The sequence below is a fragment of the Takifugu flavidus genome, chromosome 21 (genome assembly GCF_003711565.1).
Source record: "Takifugu flavidus isolate HTHZ2018 chromosome 21, ASM371156v2, whole genome shotgun sequence".
NCBI lineage: Eukaryota > Metazoa > Chordata > Actinopteri > Tetraodontiformes > Tetraodontidae > Takifugu > Takifugu flavidus.
Genome location: NC_079540.1, coordinates 8,927,808 through 8,952,857, shown reverse-complemented (window position 1 = coordinate 8,952,857; position 25,050 = coordinate 8,927,808). Strand labels below are relative to the sequence as shown.

The window sequence follows — 25,050 nt, the reverse complement described above, 5'->3', positions numbered from 1 at the left end:
ACACAGGACTCCACACAGACCGCTCTGGACCCGCTTTCACTTTCAGGGAGGATTAAGCCGGTTTTCCAGACGTCTGAATGTCTTTCTCCCATCTGATAAACACCATCCCCTCAGATGAGCGATACGCTGGCACCAAATCCGATCAATGGCTTCTGTTTCAAAGCCCCTGGTGTTAAGGTCACGTAGACGACAAATCCTTCAGGAGATTCATACCCAGATGAGCACGCGGAGGCATTAAAATGCACTACAGTGGCGGGGGCTTAAACTTGTATTTATTTATAAGATATTGGTTGGGGATAATTTAACACCATGACAGTCATTTTAATCTGTGGTGGGATGTGAGCTGCCTCCTGGAATATTGGCAAAAGGCTGAAGGAGGAGTGATGCATGATGGGGGGAAAGGAGAGCTAATGGTTGCTAAACAGCAAACGCGGATTGATTTATTTATTTAGGAAAAACAGGGAAACTCTTGTTTATCCAGTACAGCAGATGTGTCAGGAACAAAGTTAATTAATCCTCACAGGATGTTGGTCTCCGTTTCACAGGAGCCAAATTTCAAAGTGTTCAAAGGTAAAAACCTGCCTGAAAGGAACGACCCTGCAGTTTTCCATCCAAAGACAAATGAACTCACTGGTGTTTTACTGAGACTGGCAGCGTCGAGGATGGTGGACAAAGCAAGGTGGGGAAAAAATGCTTTTCTCCTTAATTACAGTCTCGTTCATTTTATCTCATCAAGAGGTACGTATCTCTGCACGACGGTTATTTCAGAAGAAATTAATATTCTGACTTGGAAATGAATATTTTATACCTCATTTAAATCCAGGAATCAACATATTTTGACTAAATTAGACAAGAAAACTTGAGATATACATAAGAGAACTAAAAGATCTCAAACTATTTGAGTTAATCACAGCAGAGGAGTTTAGAAGTAATCGTCTCTTAAACTGTGCAATTTTTATATTTTATTATTTTTGTCTAATATAGACACGCGGATCTATTAGTTCCGCCAACGTACATTGAGGTTTCCTCATAAATACAAAAGCAAAATATCATGAAGTCATGGTACGGATAACATGACGGGAATATTGTATCGCTTTTCGTGTTGATTGTCCTCGTCGGCCACCGTATGGTGTCGTGGCGTTTGCCGACGTATTCCTACTAAGCGAGCCCTGTTGTTGGTCATATATTTCTTAGGCTTTGTTACTTTACACCTTAGTTTCAACCCATATAATTGTGCACGAAGGTGGTTCAGGATGAGACGCGCCGGTTTGGGTAGGACACAAATGCGCAGCTCTTGTTCCAACTTTAAATGATCTTGTTTGGTAGTCAGCTAGCTAACACTGGCTAATGTTGTTAGCAACGAAGTTCAGCTCTTCCAGCATATGGCGACGCTTAAGCGCCGATAAATGCACATTATTTAGCTGAAGTGTTCGTGTTCATTTTAGTTCTTGTTGTGCAGGAGAAGGAGGACCTGGGGCTTATGTCGCCAGCGGATACAGCGTGTACGAGGAGGAAAACGAGCGCTTACAGGAAGGACTGAAAGCCAAAGTGAACGTTTTAAAGAGTGTCAGTAAAAATCACAACTGCTCTTTTAATGCTTTATTCTTAGATGTCCTGCAAATATATGTTACGTCTCTTTTCACGAGTAAACTACGACGGGAAAGCTACTGATGTTTTCCATATGGTCCAAATTAACTGGTGCACCTTTTGTATTATTCGCTTTATTCTACTAGTAATTCGGATCTTTACTGGTTTTACAGCTGTCGATCGACATTGGAACAGAAGTCAAATATCACAACAAGATGTTAGATGAGATGGTGAGTTTCACGTTTGGTTTACTGTCACCTGGGGAAATCAATGCGTTATTTTCTTTCCAGGGTGCAGTGACAGTTGGAAAAATAACATACTTGCAATTAAACATTCTATATGTGTCATATCTTGTTTGGTTGTAAAACATAGCCTCATTCTTTCATCTTGGAATCCTCAGGAATGACTGAAGGCAAGGTACACACTTCATTGCAGGGCCCAATATGAGCATTTGTGGGTTTGGCAGGCCCCCCTGACTCCACGGAGCAAGGCACCAAACTGGTAGTGCTACTACCAGGAGGCCTTTTATGTGTTGGATGCACCGGGGCTTGAACTGAGAACCCGCTGCTTCCCAGCCCAGTTCCCAACAGACTGAGCCCCCACCCTTACATATAGTGTTTATAGCCTCATGTTTCAGTACAGGTCGTTATATTTCTTGGACCTTTTACTGAATATTTCAGTTGCTTTATTAAGGAAAAGGGTTTTCATGACGCTTTTACTAAGAATTAATCAAGTTTGTGGATCTACGTGCTCGTTTGCCAGCCTGGCTGGACGTTGAACTGTTCCTATCTGTTATTATCTCCAGGACTCAGACTTTGACTCCACGGGGGGCCTGCTGGGCGCCACCATCGGCAGGGTCAAGCAGCTCTCCAGAGGCAGCCAGACCAAACTCTTGTGCTACATGCTCCTCTTCTGCTTCTTCGTCTTCTTCATCCTCTACTGGTTCATCAAGCTGAGGTGATAACGGACCCCGTTGATCTCACATCGCACCTGTGTCACCGGTGAAGCTTCAAACCAGAGGAATGAGGAAAAATGGTTTTTTTTTTACTGACGGTTTTGTATGCGCACGCGTGGCTGAGTCAGACCTTTTTCTTTCTCATGATGCATGATTCGACATATTTGATGGTTAAATTTACACGTTCTGAGCAGTAACGTAACAGTAGAGCTGCTGTGGTAACACTTAATATAGCACAGGTATATTTCATGTCCAGTTCATTTATGTACAGTGAATATGATTAAGTATTAAACATAATTCTGTGTATGTTTGCCAGAATTAACAGGTACACGGCAGCAGGTGACAATAAAAATCAGTACCCACATTGTCTCTTTGTAAAGATGTTTTAGTGTAAATAAATTAATTTTATGCTCTGAAATTATCTTTTTTAGCCTCATTTGTTTCTGAACTGATCTGTCCATGTCCACCCACGTTTACTTTATGTCACACAACAGTTAATTCATGCATTCCTTCAGTCACACATTCCTTCAGTCACACCTGTAAGGTCACAAAAGGTCAGCCTCCATCGGCTGCTGTTAAAGGCCAACTGCTGTACATTTGTCAAAAGTGCCCCGTGAGTCCGTATCGGCGCTCTGGACCGCCGCTGACATCATTTCCTGGGCAGAGTGTCCATGTATTTACAGATTATTTCCAGCATCACCTCGTCTGCACCACCGCCGATTGACATCAACCTTCCGTCCCTGCAGGAAGAGCCACATTTAAGGTGAGCTGGGGTTACCATGGAGACGTTAGGAACTCTTCATGGCTACAGTCTCACCTGTAGAATCTGCTGACCAGCAGGTCGCTGGTGAAGCCCATTCCTCCCCAGAACTGCAGGCAGCTGTCGCTCACCTCCCTGGCCAGCCGGCCGCCCTTTAGCTTGGCCATGGATGCCAGTTTGGTGACATCATTGCCTTTAACGTACAAAGCTGCAGGGAAAGAGGAAGGACCCGGGAGTCAAGAGCAGGGCACACACAGTTCAGGTCTGGAGTCATCACAGTTTTCCAGGGAACAAATGGGCGTGGATGAGCGTAAAAACCAGTCACACAGTCCCAGCTCAGCAAATCAGACTTTCACTGGTTGGATTCATTCAAGGCTGCCAGCAGCTGGAACTGTTATGGACCATAAACAGGAAAAAACCCCTCAACAGACGGATTCGCCATCATCCTCATCTGGAGGACCATGATGTGAAAGCCAAGCTTTGCCCAAAATAGAACTGCAAAGAGGAGTTTGGCGGTTTGTTCCACCCTCCTTTTAATCAATGAAAACAGCATTAAAGCAAAGGGAAAATAAAAATCTAAATACCTTAAAGTTAGGACACTGAAATTTCATCTTAAATGTAGAAGTAATATTATTTTTTGGATGTCATAAATGCCATTTTCATGTATAATTCCAGCAGTAAAGCAGCGGCTTCGTGACCATTTATTCAGGTCAATTTGACTTTATTAATATAACCTGTCCGACCCCAAAACAAGCAACAGTGGCTGGAATGAGACCTTGAGCAGGGTCAGACCCATGGGGGGGGGGGGGGGGGGGGGTCCTGTTGATGGCTAGCCATGAAAAGGAGGAGGAAGGGAGGATTTGTTATACTGCAGACACACAACTGGGGGTCAGCAGGGTCATCCGTGCATCCATCACCGCCACATGACTGACAGGTGATGCTAAAGTTGGCGATTGACTGATGGCAGCACAGAGGCTGGAGACTCTGGTTACAGTGAACAGATCTGCGCTACCATGTGACCATGTGGGTCACGTGACTGTTGTTGCACGGGAAATGAAACTGTCCTCTGTGGTACGTGAGGAGAACTGTGAGATCCTGTTCTCATCTTCTCAACTCTGATGGGTTTTGTTCCCGCTGCAGGTCACGTATCTGATCTAGGAAGCTCGAAGCAGCATCAAGAGGAACACGTAGTCCCCACTGGTGTTCGTCCCTGGTCCCTACCTGTGGCTCGGTGGACCAGAGAGCGCAGCAGCTCCACCTCCGTCTGAAGCTCCGCCAAGCGGAAGCGGACCCACTGGTGGTAGAGGACCGGCTGCTTGAAGATCTTCCTCTGCCGTGTGTACTGGATGGTCTCCTGAATGATGTTGTCCAACATGGCCAGAGCTGAGGGTGGAGAGATAAAGGAGACGTGACCCCATCGCCAGGTCAGCCGAGAGTAGAGCGCTCACTCACTGTTGGCCGCAGCCCAGAGCCTCTCCTCCTGGAACTGAAGCATCTGGTAGGTGAAGCCCAGGCCTTCTTGGCCGATGATGTTCTTACGGGGCACGCGCACGTCGTCGAAGAACACCTCCGCCGTGTCCGATGACCTCATCCCCAGTTTCTCGATCTTGCGGGCGATGTGTACGCCTGTTAGAAAAACCAAAAACGGAGTTCTTTTTTTCCCCCTGCTATGTCCAGTTTCCCCTTTCATCCACTTTGTGCTGGTGCGAGAACGTGACCGACGCCTACCTGGCAGGTTCATGGGTAAGCAGATGAGGGATTTGTTCCTGTGCGGGGGCCCGTCGCCGGTGTTGGCCAGGAGACACATCCAGTCCGCCTGGGCTCCGTTGGTGGTCCACATCTTTCCCCCGTTGATCACGTACTCCTCCCCGTCCTTCACCGCCTTGGTGGCGATGCCTGGGTGGGAGAGCAGCAGCTTGAAGCTGAAACGCTGCTCCGTTCTCTCAAACGCGACCCGTCGCATCGGTCGAAAAGACTCACTTGAGACGTCGGAGCCGGCTCCCACTTCACTGACCCCGAGACAGGCCACCACGTCCCCCGCTATGGAGGGACGGAGGAACTGCTGCTTTAGCTCCTCCGAACCGAACCTACAAAAACACACACACACACACACAGTGAAATCTTTATTCTGGGTTTAACTGCAGGATGTGGTGGAGGGGCTACCTGGCCAGAGCAGGGGTGGCCATGTCCGTCTGGACGCCGATGGCCATGGGGATGCCTCCGCAGCGGATGTTGCCCAGCTCCTCCGACACCGCCATGCTGTAGCTGAAGTCCAGACCCAAGCCTCCATATTCTGCAGGAGAGGCAACAACTCGTCCTTACTCCATCGCCGAGGCGCTGCCTCCCACGACCCTGCCTCCCACGACCCTGCCCCATATCTGTGACCAACGCATCTATCGGCGCCCTCTCGTTAATGACGCGGCGTCATCGTGACTCGTGACTCGTACGTGTTGGGAGATCAGCGGGGTCGCCGTCACCCGGGTGTCATTTCATTCCACCCTGTTTTAGCTGTTATCTGCATAAACTGGCTTCTTTCATCATCAGTAACAGAACTGAAAAAGACCACCTCAATACAGTTTATGCTAAACGCTAACGACCAATTTACCGTCCTCAGTTTACACATGCAGACCGCGTGCACGTGCTTCCAACTTGTTCACGTAGCACTTGAAAAGTGCATTGAAAAGAAAGAAATTAAACATGTTCAAAACTAGAAATGTCCCCCACGGTGAGCCCATCAGTGATTCCATTAGCTCAAATCTCTTAATGACGGCGTTCAGCCAGCCTAAAGTAACGAGGCTTGGTGCCGTTTCCCGTGATTAAATACAATAAGACGGCCCCTCGCTGATGAACGCGAGCGGAGACTGACAATAACGAACGGTTGTTGCTTTTATCATAGCGACTGCAGCAAACTGGTTTATTATCACCTGTCAGACCCGTTATTGAGCCCAGAGCAGCGCCGTCTGGCAAACGCGCAGGAAAGAGGGACGTATAACGGGACGTGGGAGCAAAAATAAATACAAACGGGGGGGAAACAGGTGCAGCTGCGTATCGATAGGCGCCCCTGCGGTGCAGAGAGTGGATGGAGGGAAGCACCGAGGCCGGGGAACAGCGGGCCATCTGCTCGAGCAAACAAGACCAGGAAAACAAACCCAAGTCTGTCACAAACATCAGTCCTATGCACATATGTTCCTTTGGAACAACAGATGTTCTTCAGGGTAGAGCGGAGCTTTAGGTGACCCGTGCAGGATGTTGTTGGAGAAAACATGGGCCCGTCAACGGATAAAATGCATGGAAGGAAGCGCACGTTTGTGGTACTTGTAATGAGTTTGGGAAAGAATCCTGCGCCTAAAAATGTGAAGAAGGGAAGAGCCTGAACACACACGATTCTCCCAGGGGTCAGTCAACTGAAAGAAATATGCAGCTCCAGAAGGAAAAGGCTGCGGGCTGCCAGGTTCTGCCCGTCAGGAGGAACAAGGTCAGTGCCACTGCTGTTAAAACCTCCCAAAACAGAGGGAAACGGGCCGGGAGCCAAGGGTCATCCCTGACCTCTGAAGTGGTGGCTTGGAGAAAACTTCCTGCTCTCGTGTTTTGAAAAGGAATAAAGTCTTTCCTGGAGGGAGGCAGCGTTTCAGCGGTGAAACCGAGGGAAACGTGGCCCGGCAACAGACCTCAACACCTAACACGAGCACATTTTGGCGACCGACCTGTCGGCTCCATAAGTACTTCCAAGAAATTCCCTGGTAACGGGACAATGGAGCCACCAAAACTCTGCTGGGGTTCAATCAGGAGGACGAGATCACAAGTGGGGCTTTTGACCCCTTCCTGGAGGTTCTTGAGACTAAGAACATGTGCAGATATGTGAATAAACAGCCCCGGTTTATTGAAGGAACTATCTTCATGCTTCCGCCCCCACGCCGCTGCTCTGTAATCCATCTGACTAAAGCTCACATCCTGTCTATGCTGCACATTTTAATCCCCCGACACCTGCGATAAAATCTTCAACACGATAGATGTCGATCGTCGGGGGTTCGACTCCAGCTATCGTCCCGTCGAGACAAACCAGACCTCCAGCAGATGTCCCCCCGGCCCAGCAGGGACGGCTGGGAACGGGATGGCGCCCGCCGCCACGGCGGGAACGCCAGCGTTCGACTGCAACGGCGGTAAAAACCTCCTTACCGACTGGTTTGTTGACTCCTAGAAAACCAGCGTTTCCCAAGAGCTTGAAGATTTTGTGAGCAGGAAATTGACCCTCCGCCTCCCACTGATCCACATGAGGGTTGATCTCCTGATCGATGATCTAAAACGCAAACACAGGAAATATTCAGGCTCCTGCTTCCTGGGGCGAATCTCTGCACCCATCTCCAGTATTTGGATCTGGATCCCACAGACAGTTTATATATCAACATCAGAACGAAGCCAGGGGATCTATTTTCTGCAAACACACACACACACACACACACACACACGTGAACCGCCGTGTTCTGATAAGGCTGGAATGAAACCAACAGGTCCAGTCAAACTCCCAGAACAAATTATAGCCGGGGATTTGTGCCGCCGAAGGATTAGACATCACGGGCAACATTGTGCTGACATTCAGCATCTTTGCACGCCGCCGCCAGGATGCCAATATTTTAATGGCTTCCTTTCAGTTTTTGGCAAGGTGGGAAAAACCTCGTGATGTTTGGAGCAGCAGAATGAGGCTGAAACTAACGACGTTCCCGCCGGGAGAGCGGCTGATCCGTCCATTCAGGAGTTTAACGCCAACGAATCAGGCTGAGGGGTTACACCACATTTTATATGGCGAGGCGGAACTATTTTAGCGTGCTAAAATGTAAAAAAGGGCAGTAAAATGTGCACACGCAGTGATTATTTCCTAAGTTTTAATTATTAACGCTGCTTAAGCCTGGAGCTGTGTGCTAATTCCTACAAGCTACATGGAAATAAGGTCTGAGAACTTCAGAGGTCACCTGAAAACAGGAAATAGATTTTCTTTTCTATCTGAATTCAAGCAGCTTCCTTTTTTACATCACCGGCGCCGACTTTGGTGAGTCATGAATAAAATAGACGAGAGCCTTTTTTATAGTGTAGAAACGTTGGTGACGTGATTCCCGCTGAGCTTCTTCAGGTGTCCTCAGCTGGAGCGCCGTTAAAGGTCAACATTTGCATGCAGACACCAGCTTTCTTCTCTTTTTCAGAGTAACTCTAAACACAACTCCAATGGAAATTAGCAATATGTAACATATAATTAGTGATATGAGAATAAATCCCACTTAATTATTCCTCAATGTGTGAAAATGCACGTGAAGAAAAGAGCGCAGCAACAAGCTGTTTCAGATCTAAACCTAAGAACAACAAAGAGCTGAAGACAAACTATCAGACCTGATTTTCTGCCTCCAAAACACACAAATGCAAACCAGCCGCGCACGGGCTGCCAAGACTAACAGGCTGAGCGAGGAGCCTCGGAACAGGGGCGGCGCGGCGCTCCCGTTGTGGTCGAAACAGGAAGCAGACGCTGCTTTTACAGATTTAGCAGGCACAACATGCAGAATTAGGCCGATAACTAGACAGGCTGGTCACCTTTGACCTGCATTCCAATCAGCCCTGGAGTTCAGCTCTCCGGAAGGGACGGGGGAGTGAGCGCTAACTGGGAGTGATCCCACAATGCTGCACAAAGGTTAGCGTGGACAAACTCCCGAATGCCACAGCAGATCGAGGCCGGTGCTCAGGAACGAGGCTTTCGCAGGACTGAGGGATATTACTGTGATTCCGAAGCTTTGGAATGTGAAAAGATTTTGGCTCTTTGTCCAACCAAATTGCGTTAAATGGGAATTCTCTGACATTCGGTGACACCATCACTCCAGGGATGTTCTGCTCATCAGCCACCGCAGCTGCGATGACGCATAATCCGTCACCGACGTAACCAGGCAGCTTCCATCCAAAGGAAACGACATCAGCTAAACAGGAATGATTTAGAATATTCATGTAGCAAAAATACGAGTAAACGTTGAGTATGATATTATTCCCAGTAATGCTGCAAAGACACGGCAGGACAGCATAACGCATGCTGAGCACTTCCTGTTCCTACTTTTAGAAGTTATCTGAAATGACCGAGGGCATTATCTACAAACTTAAACAATAGACTTTGTTGCCGTGTTGGGAAATGCCGGCCTCAAACCCAGGAAGCGGCGCGCGTCACTTCCGAGAAGTGGCAGGAGAAGTCTGGCGTTTCTGTCCTGGTGCAGCACCGTCCTGGAGACACGGCATCTGTAACAGTAAGTGGAACAACCAGGAATTTCTGACTAATTCCCCAACATGGGAAGCAGTCTGTCTGGGCCTGTGTGAACACCAAACACCAGCTCAACCCCTGGCGAGGGAGAGACAATTTAGCAACGCGGGACCTTGAAGAGTCACTAAAGGACTTCCTACAACCCCATTTGTCTACATCTATAAAAACTACCCTACTGGGAATTCTTTTAATACACCTTGATGTTTCCCTTCCTGCACTGCTGGCAGATTGTTCCTCGTTTCCTTTCTATATTTGTATCCTTCCCATTACCCAGAGGTATAGTTTCTTTTTTTAACCTATTGATATTTAGTCACACAACACATTTGGCCAGTGCTACTTTCGCACCCTGTAATTTCGGTCTAAAAGAGTTAAGCAAGATGTTAATGCTTCCTCCTATTTATTCATTACCTTAATTTGGGGGTTAGAGAGGTTTAACATCTGCTCTGCTGGGTAAACAGCACTGATTATTACTTAATTAGCACGTTTTTAATGAGCTAAAGCAGCAGATTTTATATTCTGTGTCCATCTGTTCTTATTTCAACCATCCTACTCGTGTTTTAATTTAATTAACAATTCCTATATATTAAAACAACAATTACAGCTCGGTATCTTGTTCAAGGACGCATATAAATAGCAAGGACCTGGATTCGAACCAACGACCTTCGTATTAACATAGCGTCGCTGGCGCACCATAACAAGACCTTCATTATTATAAAATCAAATGAATAAATAGATTAGATGAAGCATATTGCGCTTCTTTTTATTGTAGGACAGACTGATGCTTAGCTGTGTATTAATAGAAAATACTTAATGTCAGTTTTTTCCACGGTAAAGTCAAAGTTCGCTGCACTCCTGCGTACCTTTCTGAGGGACTCCTTCAACGCAAGGTGCTCGGGTGTGTAGAGTAAATGATCACTGACGGTGTCTGGGGCTCCAGACGTTGCTGCTTTAGGCAACACTTGGTCCGACAGGGCCCGGACACCGACAGGCGAGCAGGAATGCTTAAAAACGCGGCCGCAGAGTCGCAGCTTGAGACGCGGAGCTCCTCTGAGCAGCGCCATTTCTGTTGTCCTCCGTCTACGCATGCGCACACGTGGGTCCCGCTCCCACCGGAAGTGGGGAGCTGAGTGGAAATGGCCAGCTGAGTTCACTCATCCTCAACTCATTTAGGAAAATAACACCTTCAGTCTCGTCCCAAAGGCTTAATTCAAATAAACTATCATTTCTCCCCCTCTTTTCATTTATTACCGGTGTTTTTAATATGACACCGAATCAGAAACCTAGGGATGTTCCGCTCAGACAGAGAGAGCATTCTTGGCATTTACACTTTTACCAGGTGCTCAGAGCTTCCAAATCCGTTGCTGTTGACATTCATTGTTTACAGGAATTGTGTTTGATTAAATGCCAGCCCAAGACTTGTACTTTCTGTAACCCCAGGCTGTGTGTGAAAGAGCAAATCGGAAAGAGTGAGCACACAGCTCGTAAAATAAATTACAATCTAGAGCGCATGTGATCTGATTCATGAAGTTGGGCCTATATGCCGACCGACAGTGAAGGATGGAGACAGGCTGTGTTACAAACAAGCGGATTTAATGACATTCGCTTCCAGCCATGAAACAACAGGCGAGCCGGGACCGTATCCAGATCCAGACCGTATACGCACCTAAAGATTTATAATCCCTGTAAAATTCAGCTCCTGTTTATTTCATAAGAGTGAGGCTGCAGGTCTGGAGAGAAAATTGGGAATCATATAGTTCTTTATTATATCCTTCTACTTTTTTTTCAGTTTGCTAATCAGTTCTGTGAGGTGGGGGTGGGGGTGGGGTGGGGGGTGTCACCGGGTGCTAATCTGACATAAATATGAAAAGCTCCTCAGGTCCAGTTTAGGAGAGCACGCAGCCACCTTTCTCCTTGAAGGGGTTCTTATCCTCTGCGATGCCTTTGACGAGGATATCTTCATCCATTCCGGCCACGATGTAGTCTTTGATTTCCTCACAGCATTTAGATGTCTAAAAGGAATAACCTGACTTAATGTGGGACAAACAGCCAATTTACTGCTCAACACAGGGGCAGAATAACAATTCAATATATTATCTATATATTATAATACAATATGGCCCTGCTAACTCTAAAAAGGATATTTATTCACTAGAAATCCCTAGAGTCCCCAAAGAGGTGGGTGAATAAAGGGGTTGCACATTTAAAATAACAATAATAATTTCGATATTCAGAGATCTTCAGCTCTCTTAAGGGATCCACAATTAGCCCGGGATCTCGCAGATCAACTTACCAACCACCTCTCGAGCTTCACTTCATTTTTAAGCTGAGTTACTTCCATGAGCGCCTTATCTTTGTCCGTCAGGTCGTCAACATTTATGACCGGCATCCTCTGCCAAGAGAAGAAGCTTCACCTGTTACCACACAAACACCTGAAGGCCCCGAGGAAACCAGACACACTTACGAGCAAATAAAAGGAGCAGTCCTCTTCTCCCGGAGCCCTGCTGAGGAGTCCCCTCTCCTCTTCCTCAATCTGGGTTATAAAGTAATCCGTATAAACAATCCTAATCTGCTAATCTGATTAAACCCAGGCCCAGGTCTCTCATCATTATCAGCATCTCATGAATGCGACTCAGCAGACACACTGGAGTCTGTTCGGGCTCCTCTGGATCACACAGCCTGTAAAAGACAACACAAATGATGCACGTTGCATCTGAAATCAGCACTGTTGCAGCTGCATTTGGGCTCTTATCAAATACAAAAATAGGTTCAGGGGGCGGGGTCTCATACATCAGGTCACTTTGATAAGACGGCTAATCTGTATTTAGCCTCCACCTGTCAAGACGGCGTTCCCTGATTATTCCAAACATGAGTGCAGGGCATTTTTTTTTCCAGGTGAGCAGAGACGGAGCAGCGATGCAGAATCGTGCCGCTGTGCAAAATAGCTTGTTGAATAAATCTAAAAAGTGGGCCGAAGGGAGGGAACAGGAAGCAGAGCTGGAGGTCGCGGGGACGAACGTGTTGAGGTGGATGGATAGAATCGGGAATGAGTTCATCATTGGGATTTTAGTGCTTCTGGAAGTGACAAAAGAGGTTGGAACAGTCAGGCAGGAGGCCCAGAGGAAGAGCAGAGAGGAGATTTATGGCTGTGGCGAGAGAGGACATGAAGGAGAAGAGGATGCAGAGGACATGGGCAGCCGTGTCGCTGTGCGCGTGCGTGCGCGCGCGCGTGTGTGTGGAGGGAAAAGTGGGGAATGGACACATGGATCACATGTGATAAGTCCTTCAGAAATGTATCACCATCATCATCGTTATCATCATCACCATCGTCGTCACTGGTCGTGACGTCACTCATTTCGTTAAATCGCCCCTTTACTCAATTTCTTCGGAGCACGAACCCACTAATGTGGCTGCTATGTTGCGAAGTAAAGTGAGTCATTAGACCCCACCCCCCCAAATGTTTCCAGTGAAAAACTTGGGTCTATAAAGCTGGGTGCAGCTCGGACAGGTTCCACAGAGGCAGAAAAGACTTTCACCATGGAGTTTTACGCACTGGTCGCCTTTGCGCTCTTTTCCTCGTTTTGCAACGCGTTGGCGCTGTCCCCCAAAGGTAAGACAAGTCGATAGCAGTCTCCTCCAGTCTGGCTTCAAGGTGCTTGAACTTATTTCCCCTGCTTTGTTATCAGCCGTGTGCCTCCTCCAAGTGGACGAGGGTCCCTGCAGAGGAGACATTGAGCGCTACTATTACAACACCATTACGCAGAAGTGCGAGCTTTTCAGCTACGGAGGTTGCCAGGGAAATGCCAATAACTTCAAGAGTTACCAGGAGTGCCAGAAAACGTGCTTCAGAATCCCGAGTAAGTATCCGGAGAGTGGAACCCGTCCTTCATCACCCTCCGTTCTGGTGTGACAGCCGTTATTAACTGGCCGCGAAGCTGCTGCCACTGTTCGAGGGGTTGGTTTTATTTATTTATTTGCAGTATTTATGGGGTTTTGCTGTAAGTATTCAAGTATTTTAGGGTATTTGAACTACACGAGACACTTGGCGACGCCTCCCTGGTGTTCAGTTACAGTTGTCCCACTTTATTGACACTGTTCAGATGTAGGTATAGAATAACTTATATATATATATGTATACATAATATAATATAATATGGCGGTGCTAACTGTAAATATGATGTTTATTCTCATCTCTCTGTCTCCAGAAGTCCCCCAGATCTGCAGATTCCCCAGCGAGGTGGGTCCCTGCCGTGCCTTGCTGAGGAAGTACTTCTTCAACATGACCAGCATGCAGTGCGAGCTCTTCTACTACGGCGGCTGCCTCGGCAACTCCAACCGCTTCGGGGACCTGGCCTCCTGCGAGGAGTACTGCAGCCCAAAGAAATGTGAGCGCCGCCCGAGTCTCACGTCTCCCTTTATCGCAGGCTCTATCTTGACCCGAGTCTTTTTTTTGTGTCCCCACAGCTCTGCCCGTCCTCTGTCTGGACCCTCTGGACAAAGGGAAGTGCTCGGCATCCATCCCTCGCTATTATTACAACGCGGCCACCAAGAGGTGCGAGGAGTTCGCCTACTCGGGCTGCGGAGGGAGCAGCAACAATTTTGTGTCGAGGCAGAGCTGCAAGGATGTGTGTATGAGAGGTGTGTGAGGAGGGGCGAGGGGAGGAACCGTTCATTGTCAGGCTTGCTAAGAAAAAAGGACCCAAAAATTAAAAAAAAAAAAAATTAGAACCCAGCTCTGCATCTGAAGAAGACGTTGCCATGGAATCCAGTCCCACTCTGCTAAGCTGTAGATAAAGTCGCAACGCAGATGATCTCACTAACCGGCCGCTGTGTTTGTGTTCCAGGGAGGAAAATAAGGACAAAGGAAGGAAAAACGAACCGCTTGCGCCGGAATAGAAATAATCGCATCACTTTCATGCAGGCGTAGACGTGCATGGAGGACAGTCGTGGTCAAATGAACCGGCTTTGTTCACGCTAAAACTGCCCGTCAATGGGGTGGTGGTGGGGGGGCTTTAGCTGTTTACTGCACTGATTCACTGTTCTGACACTGTAATGTATTTCTCTTGTAATGATGTGTTGTCATAGCGACTTTTTTAAATAAAATGCTCTAAAGTTGACACGATCTCGCTCTTTTACGCTGCTTTCTCCAGGGTCAGAAGCTAACAGCAGTAGGAAAGAGCTGAAATTCTTTGCTCAATTCCAGGCTGAGCTCTGTGATGCAGCCTGGAACAGAGGAGCAGAAGTGCTCCTCACCGGCAGGTTCATTAGCTGCAGCGTGCAGCTGCTGCTTCACAAAGAAACAGTCAGGTTCGCTGCAATTAGAAGGTGGTTACGGTGAAGCTCAAGTGCACGTGGACCCAGAGCTCATGGGTGCATGTTGGGCTGGATCACACGGCAGGGGCCGCAGCCCTGCTGCTGCCTGGAGGTTATGGACGGAGACCTCCTCGTCCGCCCTGAGAACAGAAGAGCTTTTGTGCAGATAATAAATATTTATAGTGGATATCAAAGGAAATGGCTCAGCCAATTCGTCTGGGCTATAAATAGCAATACAAGCTGATACATTTAGGAAGCAAAGTTAAGGGATGGGGCTGACGGCAGCACGAGGAGGCTGCAGCCTGCGGCCGATTCCATCTGCTCCTGAACTCCAACCTTCTGCTGCTTTTTAAAGAAATCCACTCAAAGCAGTAAATAAAAGAAAACATTTACGGCGTTGTTGCCGTGTGGAATGATTGAGATTTCCTCAGATTGTTGACTTTGACGTCTCAAACCTTGAATCACAACACGTGGAGGGGCTGCAGATAGAGGTGGGAGTTAACCACAGCTCCTTGGATCATCAATAGGTGGAGGTAAAATAAACACGATCTGGTGCAGATCAGAGGGAGATCAATTGAGCCCGCTCTGGTTATTGCATTAGATGCACTACATTAGGCTGGCTGATGTGGTTTCTCATAGATAATGGGGATTAATGAACTTTAGAAATAAACGGATTCATCCTGGGAACAAATTTCTCCTTTTGTTTTCCTATTCTGACATCAGATTCAAAATTCTCGGTACAAAATTCTAATAAAAGAAGGTCTATCGCCCCCTGGTGGCAGATCAATACATGTGAAACAGCTCCGCACTAATTAGCTTCCATGTTTTTACAGTGAATAGCAGTCTAATGAAAAACATCAGGGCTAAGTGGCTGTTTTAATTAAAGCAACAAACTTTGAAAACAACAAACTTTGGAGGCATTTTTGTTCATGTTTCAGAGAGAGCAGCCCACAGCTGTTGACTCAGCTGAACGGAGTCCGCAGCCATCTGTGTGAGTAGGAGGATCTGGTGACTGAAATCATGGGATTGGACACACAGAAGCATAAAGAAATCAGTAAAATCACTGTAAGGAGATCCACCTCTACGTGGATCCGTGATAGGAAGACCAGGAGGCTCCAACAATGTTCTCATTACTCATATTCGTAGTCATTAAACTTATCTTACTCTCATATTACAATAATAATCGAATTGCTTGTCGTCCCTATATATTACATATATGATGATGCTTAAATGAGGAAAATTCTTTTTTTATTTTTGGACACCAAACATGACATCACCGTCTCCCCCCGGTATGCTGACCTTTTACACAAGAAGTCACGGAGCCCGTCAGCCTCCCTCGCCACCCCCCGTGTCTGGGGGTGACAGGCGAGCTGTTCCACGCTGTTGCCCTGGCTGCTGAACACATGTAGCCGTTGTATAATGTCAGCAGACAGAGCGGCTCAGGTGGGTCTCCCACCACGGGACGCTCATCTGGGTTTTCTCCGCGCTCTTTCGGCTGAAGGGCCGTCCTCGTCCCAACCGGCGCGGCGTTTAAAATGTAAATATTTGATCATTATTCCGACTGTTTCGACAGAGTTATGGTCGCACGTCTCCTCCCACCAGCCGCGTGTCCCCAACAATCGCACCGTCCTTCTACACATGATTCATCCGCCACACAAACCTGCTGCATTTGGCCCACAGAACCGTGCTGGAATCCTTCCATTTCAGCCAAACCAGCAAACACCAACGTCTGCTTCCCCCTGATGCCAAGATGGGGCTTTCTTTTTTTTTTTAAATATACTGTATCTGTCAGGCACATCTGGCAGGTTGGATAGTAAAAAGCGTCTTCCTCATCTTCGGCGGAGACTTTGTCAGCTTATGTTCAGCGCGTCTCTGCAGACTCAGCGGCGGAACCCGCTGGCACATTTGAATTTGCTGTCTAATACAAAGCAATGGCGCATTCATACAAGCTGACCCAGCACAAGTTCCCCCATGTGAGAGGAGCAAAACCCTAAAGCTGGAATTCTCCTGAAGATGGACTGTACCTGCGGATGGGGGAGTAAAATAATGATTGTTTCCTTTGGCCGAGGAGCATGGATGCTGATATTAGCATCACTTTGTTCTATAATTGTCCGATTACGCTCCGAGCGTGAGGCAGACGCAACAATCTTAGGTCCCTTATGGAATTCAGCCCTTTAATTCCATTATTTGCTTCTCGGCTTCACGCTGACAGTTCAGAATGCTTCTAATACTCAAATGACCTGTTCCGATGTGCAAGAGGCGGCGGGAATAAAATGGAAGACTGCGCCAACGTAGAGTCAAGCCAAAGCCTGGTGCGTTCAGGCTCACCCCCCCAAAAACCAACAAATTAGACCCTCAACATCTCCCAAACTGCCCCTTTAAACAACATAACATTATAAATTCATCTGTGAAAGTCTTTCTGCCCATCAGGGTTTTCAGCCTCCGCCACATCCTGAGGGAAACATCCCAGCTTCAGTGGCGGCGCGTCTGTTTAACGGCTCGCTGCTGAACGTCTGGGCGGCTCTAAACGGAGATCGGTGGGTGTTTAGCTCAGGAAACAATGAGCGTTAAGGGCTTTAATTGAAACACTCAGACGTGATGTTGCCCTTGTTGGCCTTTTTGAAGCCTAAGCGAGTTTGATATTGACAATCCGTGATGGATTTGATGGAATTTTGCCTGATTCCCAGCTGGAAAGGCGCCCAAATATGAGAGAATCCCGTTGCAATATCAAAGTTAGACTTTCTTAAAAGTCCCATCAGCTTGGCTCCTTAATAATCTGGTAAAATAGCAGCGCTGTGACGCTGTGATCCCTTCCCGCCATCATTATTCTCCTCTGAATTCCAAACACGCCACCCTGCCGCAGCCGCTGACCATAATGATGAGCCTCTGAGATGAGGAGACGTCCTCGGCCCAGAGGTCTGGAGAACCAAATCTGTCGCCCGACTCCTGAAGTCAGCGTCTTTGTCACGCTGCAAACATTTTAGAGCTGCAATGAACCCGTCGATCAGCGAGGTTTTGTCGCAGGACCGATTTCAAGCTGAGGCGTGCGGGCCAGATGTTGGCAGCTGCCCGAGCTTCCTTTCCACCGTGACATTGTAGATTTGAGATTTAAAATAATGCGTCCCTGTTGCTCTCATGGAGCTCGCATGATTCTTGGAAACAGTTGAGCCTTTTTACTGCGTCAAATCCTTTGGTCTCTGAGGGATACAGATGTTGACCAAATCCTCAGCCGCGTGTAGCTCCGCCCACAACCAGCAGAAGGTCCAGATCCACAAACCTCAACCAGATGTTTCAGCTCCGAAGAGACAATTCTCAGGTACTTCTGTGAGCTTTCTTTTTAATGTATAGTTGATGATGTTTGAGGATTTGGGATTCATAGAATTCAACCTGTGAGTAGAGGTCAGAGGTCAGATGAATCAGGATTAATCTCACAGTTACACCAGCGACACCTTTTTTCTTTCTCCAACTCATCAAGAATGACTGGAAAGGGTGGAGGCAGCTCATAAACGCAGATCATTTCAGGAAGTTAATGCATTTTGTCGCGCAAACACACCTTGACGTAACGATGCGCCACCTAAATGTTGGATTTTAGAAAACAGGCATCTCTGGATGAGACGATCGGGTCTTCTCATTGATGCAGGGTCACATCATAAACCCAGATCCAGCGTCTGCTGGATCTATAACGCATCATCGTGACGTGTTTCTGTATCCAAACGCGCGCGCACTGCTGCGTTCGCCGCCCTCCTCTCCCTCTCCGCGTCCGTGCGCAGCGCAGTCGGAGGTAAAAGCGAGGAGGGGCTCCGCTTCCACACGCTCGGCGGCTGTTACGCGCACTTGGATGAGCGGGCGGGCAGCAGTCGCGGCTCAGAACGGCTCCGGAGCGGCGCACTGCCCGCTGCCACCGCGCGCAAACGCCGCTTCCCAGCAGCTCGCAGAGGAGGCTGCCGCCCGGGCACCGCCGCGCCGGCGCCGCCTGACTGATAGACTTTTATTTGTATTTAACCTCAGTGGATGCAGAGACAAAGTTTCTTCTTTTCGCTGGCGTTACGGGAGGAGAGCAGACGCGGGAGGCGCAAACAACCAGGGCTTCTGCCTCCTCCACCCGGGCTGTGGACGAAGAACCTCTCCTCAAAAGTAAGTCACCCCCCCCCCCCCCCATTGACATCTCTAAGTTGAGGCTGAGATGTAAAGATGAGTCATCCGGTGGTGTTAATTTATTTATAGCCACATGTGTTTGGACGGACTGATGGAGCAGAAGCTGCTTCCCTTTGCCGGGGACTCCTGTGACTCTTCTTCTCTTCGTGTTTGCACTTTAAAGAGGTTTTATTTATTTATTTATTTTGCTACAATCCTCTTTAAACAGATTAGCTCGAGGTAAAAAAATGTGAATTGTTTCCTGTGACGGCTGGAATTCTGGGTTTGCCCTGGTTTTGGGAGACGCGAATGCAGGTTCGGGATGAGAGTTTGGCTGGGAGAGACGTTCTCACCGCTGGGAACTGATGAAAGCAGCGACGCAGAGGAGTGCGCCGCACGCAGACCCGTGACCTCAGCACACGCACATGCATCCACACGCACGCACGCACGCATCCGTCCTGTCTTTAAACGACGGGGATAAACTCTTTCAGATTCTGCTCATTCGCCTCGGATGAGAGGTGCAGCCTCACAGAGAGGCTGGAGATGACGCCACAAAAGTGCGTCTCATCTTTATGGTTTCGGATTTGGCAGCTTTAAAACACACTCCTGCGCTGTGTCAACATGTTCCACCTCGGGCCCCTGAGACAAAAGCCCCCCCCCCCCCCCCCCCCCGCACGCCCCGCCGCTGCTGCCGCAACAGCTCGTTTGTTCTAAAGCAGCAGCTGAAGTGGCTGATGTCTGCGGCTAAATCGGGATTCTTCTGGTGGGGATTCCTCCGTGTTTACGTAACCGTTTTGAAGCGCGTGCCGCACGCGCACCGACGAAAGGCGCCCGGCGGCTGTCGTGCGTATTTACGCGTGAATGACAGCGCGCAGATAAGAGCAGCATCAGGGGAGACGTGTGCAGACGGGCAGACTGGTACCGAGCCGAGCCGGGACGCTGGCGTCCGCCTGCTCTCTGGTCTCTGAGACGACTTGGTCGTCGTTCTTCTGTCTGTCTGTCTGTCTGTCTGTCTGTCTGTCGGGTGTAAACTGGTGGGCGTCACAAAAAAAAACCCAAAAAACCCACACACACACACGTACACACACGCACATTCTTGTTCTTCTATCTTTCCAGGTACCTCCACATACACCATGCGTCACCCTGACCCCAGCCATCCCATCTAAGCCCATGACACTGACAATATCCCAATCCCAGTCCTTTGAAATGTGGCCCCCACTTCACTTACATGGCCCCAGCATGCGGTACTCGGTATGCAATTAAAGTGAACACACATTCATCCACACACATTCATGTAATTGAGACCTTTCACGCGTAGGAGGTCAGCAAAATGCCTACTGCCTGCTGATATTCCTTAATACTAATCACGCTAATGGAGCATGTTTTATTCATGGCTACGCGCAACAATCTGCAATGTCACTCCGTCTCTGTCCAAGCATCCTCACCGAGGTTTCCGCGACAACAGGATGGGGCTCAATTGACTCACGCTGAGATTAACAACGACGAGTTGCTGATGGGGAAGCAAGTAATTCCAACCGCGTGTTGGTGATGGAATCATTCTGCCGAGCCGGATCCCACATTCGTGGTGTCACACGTGACGGATCCGACAGGCTGCTGCCGGGATCATGTTGGAGCCCAGAGATCTGATCAGCTCCAGTTCAATTTCACAGTCATGCCGCAGTTATCGTTGCATATTAAATGGTTTTTTGCTCAGATGTGGGGTTTTTCTGGAAGAAAGTAAAGTGAAACAGAGGGAGCAGAGGGATCAATAGGTGGTGCTAGACTCGAGTGAATGACTGGAGGCTGCTATATCTGTGTGTGTGTGTGTGTGTGTGTGTGTGTGTGTGTGTGTGTGTGTGCCCGATCGTTTCGTTTCACCTTGTCCTTTGATTCCTGACTTTAATTTATGGCACAAATGGCTGAAACGTGCCGCCTGACTTCCTTGATCGATCGACTGCTTCCTGTCTGAAATGCTGGAGCACGTTGGCCTTTTACCCCCAAATTCCCAACGTAGGCTTGGAAAGAAACAAAGAAGTTGGCTTTTTCTTTCAGTTTATGGTGACAAATAGCTGATAGGAAGTGTCTCTTTAGCTAATAAACCAGGCTTTGGGACCATTTTGACGTCCTTTACTGTTTCTTTATCCCATTATTTAATGTTGATTGAAAACCCATTGATTATAAACGTTCCCATTAATCCCTAATGAATCCAGAATAAATCATCTTATCAATACCGTGTGCAGACTGATCGTATCTGTATCCTCCTGACAGACAATAAAAGTGAAACTGACTGTATAAAGGATCCAATTAACCAGCTAATAAACAATCTTCTGCATCCAGGACTCCAGTTTTTCCTTCCTTTCACTGTTCACCCTCTTTTTGGTCCGTTTCTTTTCTCCTTTCTATCCATTAATTCCAGTGCATTCTTCCACAGAGCGCCGGGTGCTCCTGTGTGGAAGCTCATGTCGTTTCCTCTTTATTTCCTATTCGATTTCTCCTGAAACCGTCGTCCTTAGCGGCTCCTTGTCCTCCGCTGCTAATTGCATTCTCAGTCTCTCTTTCCTGTCCTCTGCCCAGGCCTCAGTATTCCTTTCATCCGCCCACCTTTCTATTAAATCCGCTCACCTTCTCTTTTCCTGTGCGTGTTTGGAATGAGGTCCTGGGGGTTCTGGGTGCCAAACTGTCAAGCCCTGATAGCTTTCTATTGCTCGGGGAGCCACAATTCACGCTGGAGTCGGGGTCACCTCGACAGATGGTGAGACTGATGTCCTGTCAGGGCTCCGACTCTGTTTCAGAGCCACAAAAAAAGAGGATTCAACAAACTTTAATCTGAATTAAATGGAGTTGTTCCGTCCCAGCATTACTGGGTTTCTTCCCCGTCCTCGTCCCTGCGGATTTCCAGCCAGGTGTCCAGATTATCGCCCCAGATAGCTTCAGCGCTTGTCTAAGGAGCTGACATTTAACGGGGGCTCGCTGGCAGATTCCTGGCTGACATTTTTTGGTGTTTGGCAGCGTGTCAGAGTCTGGAGGCAGCTGTCCGCCTGCATGGCTACAGTCACTCTAGTTCGAGGTTGTTGTTTTTTTTAATGGAAACACTCTTTATAAAGCCGTCAGTAGATTTGTGTAACTAGGAAATTGGATTCTTGCTTTAGTCTGACTAAAACTGCACTTTCAAAGCACGTTAGCTCAACTGGAACCCAAATCATGAGATTGACAGTCGTTCTGCTCCTCATCAGTCCGACTGGAACGGTGCCAGATGATCTGAGCGTTGGCTACTGCGCCGCGCTACATCCTGACCTGGGAGTCGAACAGCAGCTAGAAAGGTTAGAGGTCACCATGTCCAAATTTGCAATGTTGTCCATTGTAGTACCACTTTACCCCTCGTTTGCTAATTTGCTAGATCACTATTGACGATTGTTGCAGTCTGTGACCTCATAGGTCAACCGGAAATGGCCGATCATTAACGAGCAGACGGAGTGTAAATCGGCACCTATCCAGGCGGAGGTGACCCGATTCCACTCCCGTAAATGTATACCGGGGACAAAGACAACATTCCAATTAAACAGCTCAGGGATTCCTGATTGTGTGGGACTGGCTCTAATTTATGGCTGAACTGGATGAGCAGTGGCTGAATACCACATGTTCCTGAGGGTAATTTTAGCTAATGCAGTGTTAATCCACTCTGCCAAAAGAACCCCAAGCTAGCCCGCTTATGCTAATATAACAACGAGTCTTTACTTTAACTGGTCTCTAAATGTTAAATGCAACAAACAGGGGATGAAGATCGGGTGCAGCATGAAGGCACAAGAAGCTGGAACACACAAAACAAACCAAAACCGGAGTTAATTAAGGATTAAGCTAATTGCTGGTTGTACTGGTGCAGTCCACTACTTTGACTAATGATAGCTTCGAGGGCCTTTGAGGGACAAATCAGGATAGAAGAGTTAAAATTGGCGTAATCAAATAATTAGATGCAGATATGGCTCCAGGACAGGAAGGCGGGTCCAGACGTTCATCAAGAGTCACATGGTGGCAGCAGCTGGACTCTGAGGAGTTTTTCAGACAGGAAGCAGAACTTCCCTCGTTTTCCACAAACTGTTGGTGAGCGTAGATGAGAACGGCCACCAAACACCCGGCGGATTAGGTCAGACGGACGTGTAGGACAGGAGCGAACTGGTGTTCGAAGTAACGCCGAGTCTGCCTGATCAGGACGGTTGTAGCCAGATTCTCCAGATTTATTAGCCTTCTCTTCCTCGGCCTCTGAGACCACCAATCAGAGCAAACGGATCCATCGGCCTCCCTTTGTTGGATACGACATTTTAGATAGGAGATATGAGAAGCACATCGATCTTCTCCAACTCCGTTCCTCTATTACTGTATACGCTCATCACGTCCTCCTAACCCGGAGCCATCTCGTCCTTCTTCTGCATTAATATTTGATTTCAGGCTGTTCGCACATTAAACACAAAGGTGCGGCTGAAGATTCCCTTTGATTAAAAGGGTTGAAAATTGCTTTTTATTTTTAACACAAGGCAGAAGATGACTCAATTTCATGGCCCACACACAAATCTAGTGGATGAGTGACAGATCAGCTTCTGCTGAATGAGCCTCTGTCCCGAGGGGGCTACGAGATAGCTCGGCGGTAATTAGTTAACGTTACGTTTTCTTCCAAAGGCCGCTCTGTGTGCTCTGAGACACGGTTAATCCCTATTACGATGTCCCCGGACTGCCAGGCGGCTCATTGATTTTCTTATTCACTTGGATCTTTATCGTCGTCGCAGCTCTTTCCACTTTCGTGCCGCCATCGCCCATTTAAGGATCCCGTCGTTGATGAGCGTAACCCGGGAGGGGACATTGCGCCCACCTTCCACGGGATTTTTCAGCTTCGCTCCTCTTTTTAAGAAACATCCCATTTCATTACGCCACTTGCAATTTCCAGAAAATCCAGATGTTCTGCAAATCCAGAGTTTGTGGCGCAAACGTACACGATCACATCGTCTGCGTACGGAGGTCTGCGGTCGTCCAAATCTGTTGACGCTAACCTCTGGAATCCATCGTCTGAATATAATCCAGCGTAAGAAACAGCCACACGAGGAAAAAACAACAACTGGAATATCATTATTTAAAAAGTCTTGCACAAAATTTTGTCCTTTTCCCCCCGAGGATCGTCCTTCTCGTTGGTTCTTCAGAATCAGAGCAGGCGAAAGGTTTTGGTTGAGTTTCCTGAATATTTGAGTGGGGCTTCAGAACGAGACTTCAGGGGCTTCTCGTGTGGAGACGGAGCGAGTTGTTACGTAACTACAGTGTTCTTGAAAAGCTCTCTATCTGTCCCTCCTTTAATGCGTCGCAACGCCGTGTTGCATCGCTTTTCCCTTCATTCCCCTTTTTACCCCCTCTGCTGCTTTTTTCATTTCCACCCTTCTCGCCCCTCTGGGTGTTAAAGGGTCGTGAGAGCCTTTGTGATAGCATCCCAAGTGTCCTAAGGCTCCTAATCATAGGGCCCCTTTCTCTTACTGCTTTGCAGCTTGTATCGCTCGTACGTGCCCTGACGCAGCAAAGCACGCTAGGACGCCACGGCCGGGAGAAAATCGTTGTTAATTCCTTTCGGCTGAAGTCCAGCCACAAAATACTGCTTTAATTGCTTTCCCATCATCCTCAGATGCAGTGTGTCTGTGCAAATGCTCATCAATTTAACAGTTGGCGATGTAGGGCAAAAGGAGTCTGCTAATTGGGTTTGTGTACAGTATCTGTCCGTTGATCCCCCCGATGCCGTGCTGATTTGATCTCATTCACACAATTCTAACGGATCTCATCAAAGGACGACTAAAATATCACACTAATAAAAAGCTGCAGGAGCGTGGGAACAAATGCACATTTGTGCTAAAAGCAGGTCGAAGTCACAAGTCATGTGCTCGTGACTGTAATTAACTCGTTTTAAAAAGGGCTGCGGCTCTTTGAATCGATCCACTTGACGTGTGTTAGACACTTCCTGAGGTGGTGCACGGCTTAGCACGCTCACCT

The 25,050-nt window shown here is 48.0% G+C and overlaps 5 protein-coding genes across 7 annotated transcripts in view; 3 read left to right on the top strand and 2 right to left on the bottom strand.

Annotated features, from left to right (window-relative positions):
* Positions 1-1,109: 1,109 nt before the first annotated feature.
* Positions 1,110-2,960, top strand: bet1 (Bet1 golgi vesicular membrane trafficking protein). The gene is made up of 4 exons (XM_057020555.1): positions 1,110-1,272; positions 1,460-1,566; positions 1,761-1,817; positions 2,393-2,960. Exons 1-4 carry the CDS (start codon positions 1,254-1,256, stop codon positions 2,546-2,548), a joined length of 339 nt encoding a protein of 112 aa, XP_056876535.1. The 5' UTR covers positions 1,110-1,253; the 3' UTR covers positions 2,549-2,960.
* On the bottom strand, positions 2,907-10,676 carry zgc:85777 (uncharacterized protein LOC405871 homolog). The gene is made up of 9 exons (XM_057020553.1): positions 10,449-10,676; positions 7,479-7,599; positions 5,466-5,595; positions 5,283-5,389; positions 5,031-5,198; positions 4,755-4,928; positions 4,524-4,685; positions 3,360-3,510; positions 2,907-3,282 (listed from the first exon to the last, which is right to left on the bottom strand). The coding sequence occupies exons 1-9, from the start codon at positions 10,671-10,673 to the stop codon at positions 3,192-3,194; spliced, it is 1,329 nt and encodes a 442-aa protein (XP_056876533.1). The 5' UTR covers positions 10,674-10,676; the 3' UTR covers positions 2,907-3,191.
* Positions 10,677-11,157: 481 nt separating this feature from the next.
* gngt1 (guanine nucleotide binding protein (G protein), gamma transducing activity polypeptide 1) lies at positions 11,158-12,346 on the bottom strand. The gene is made up of 3 exons (XM_057020556.1): positions 12,050-12,346; positions 11,879-11,977; positions 11,158-11,597 (listed from the first exon to the last, which is right to left on the bottom strand). The coding sequence occupies exons 2-3, from the start codon at positions 11,972-11,974 to the stop codon at positions 11,472-11,474; spliced, it is 222 nt and encodes a 73-aa protein (XP_056876536.1). The 5' UTR covers positions 11,975-11,977; positions 12,050-12,346; the 3' UTR covers positions 11,158-11,471.
* Positions 12,347-12,889: 543 nt separating this feature from the next.
* Positions 12,890-14,702, top strand: tfpi2 (tissue factor pathway inhibitor 2). The gene is made up of 5 exons (XM_057020554.1): positions 12,890-13,195; positions 13,272-13,442; positions 13,791-13,970; positions 14,050-14,223; positions 14,430-14,702. The coding sequence occupies exons 1-5, from the start codon at positions 13,123-13,125 to the stop codon at positions 14,510-14,512; spliced, it is 681 nt and encodes a 226-aa protein (XP_056876534.1). The 5' UTR covers positions 12,890-13,122; the 3' UTR covers positions 14,513-14,702.
* Positions 14,703-18,667: 3,965 nt separating this feature from the next.
* The window catches only part of calcr (calcitonin receptor), a 30,007-nt gene continuing 23,624 nt past the window's right edge, over positions 18,668-25,050 (top strand). Inside the window, exons 1-2 of one of the 3 annotated variants that reach the window (XM_057020877.1) lie at positions 18,668-19,032; positions 22,266-22,352. The gene's annotated coding sequence lies outside the window, so the exon portion shown is untranslated. The remainder of the gene's footprint in view (positions 19,033-22,265; positions 22,353-25,050) is intronic. The other 2 variants (XM_057020876.1, XM_057020878.1) reach the window with 2 other exon arrangements.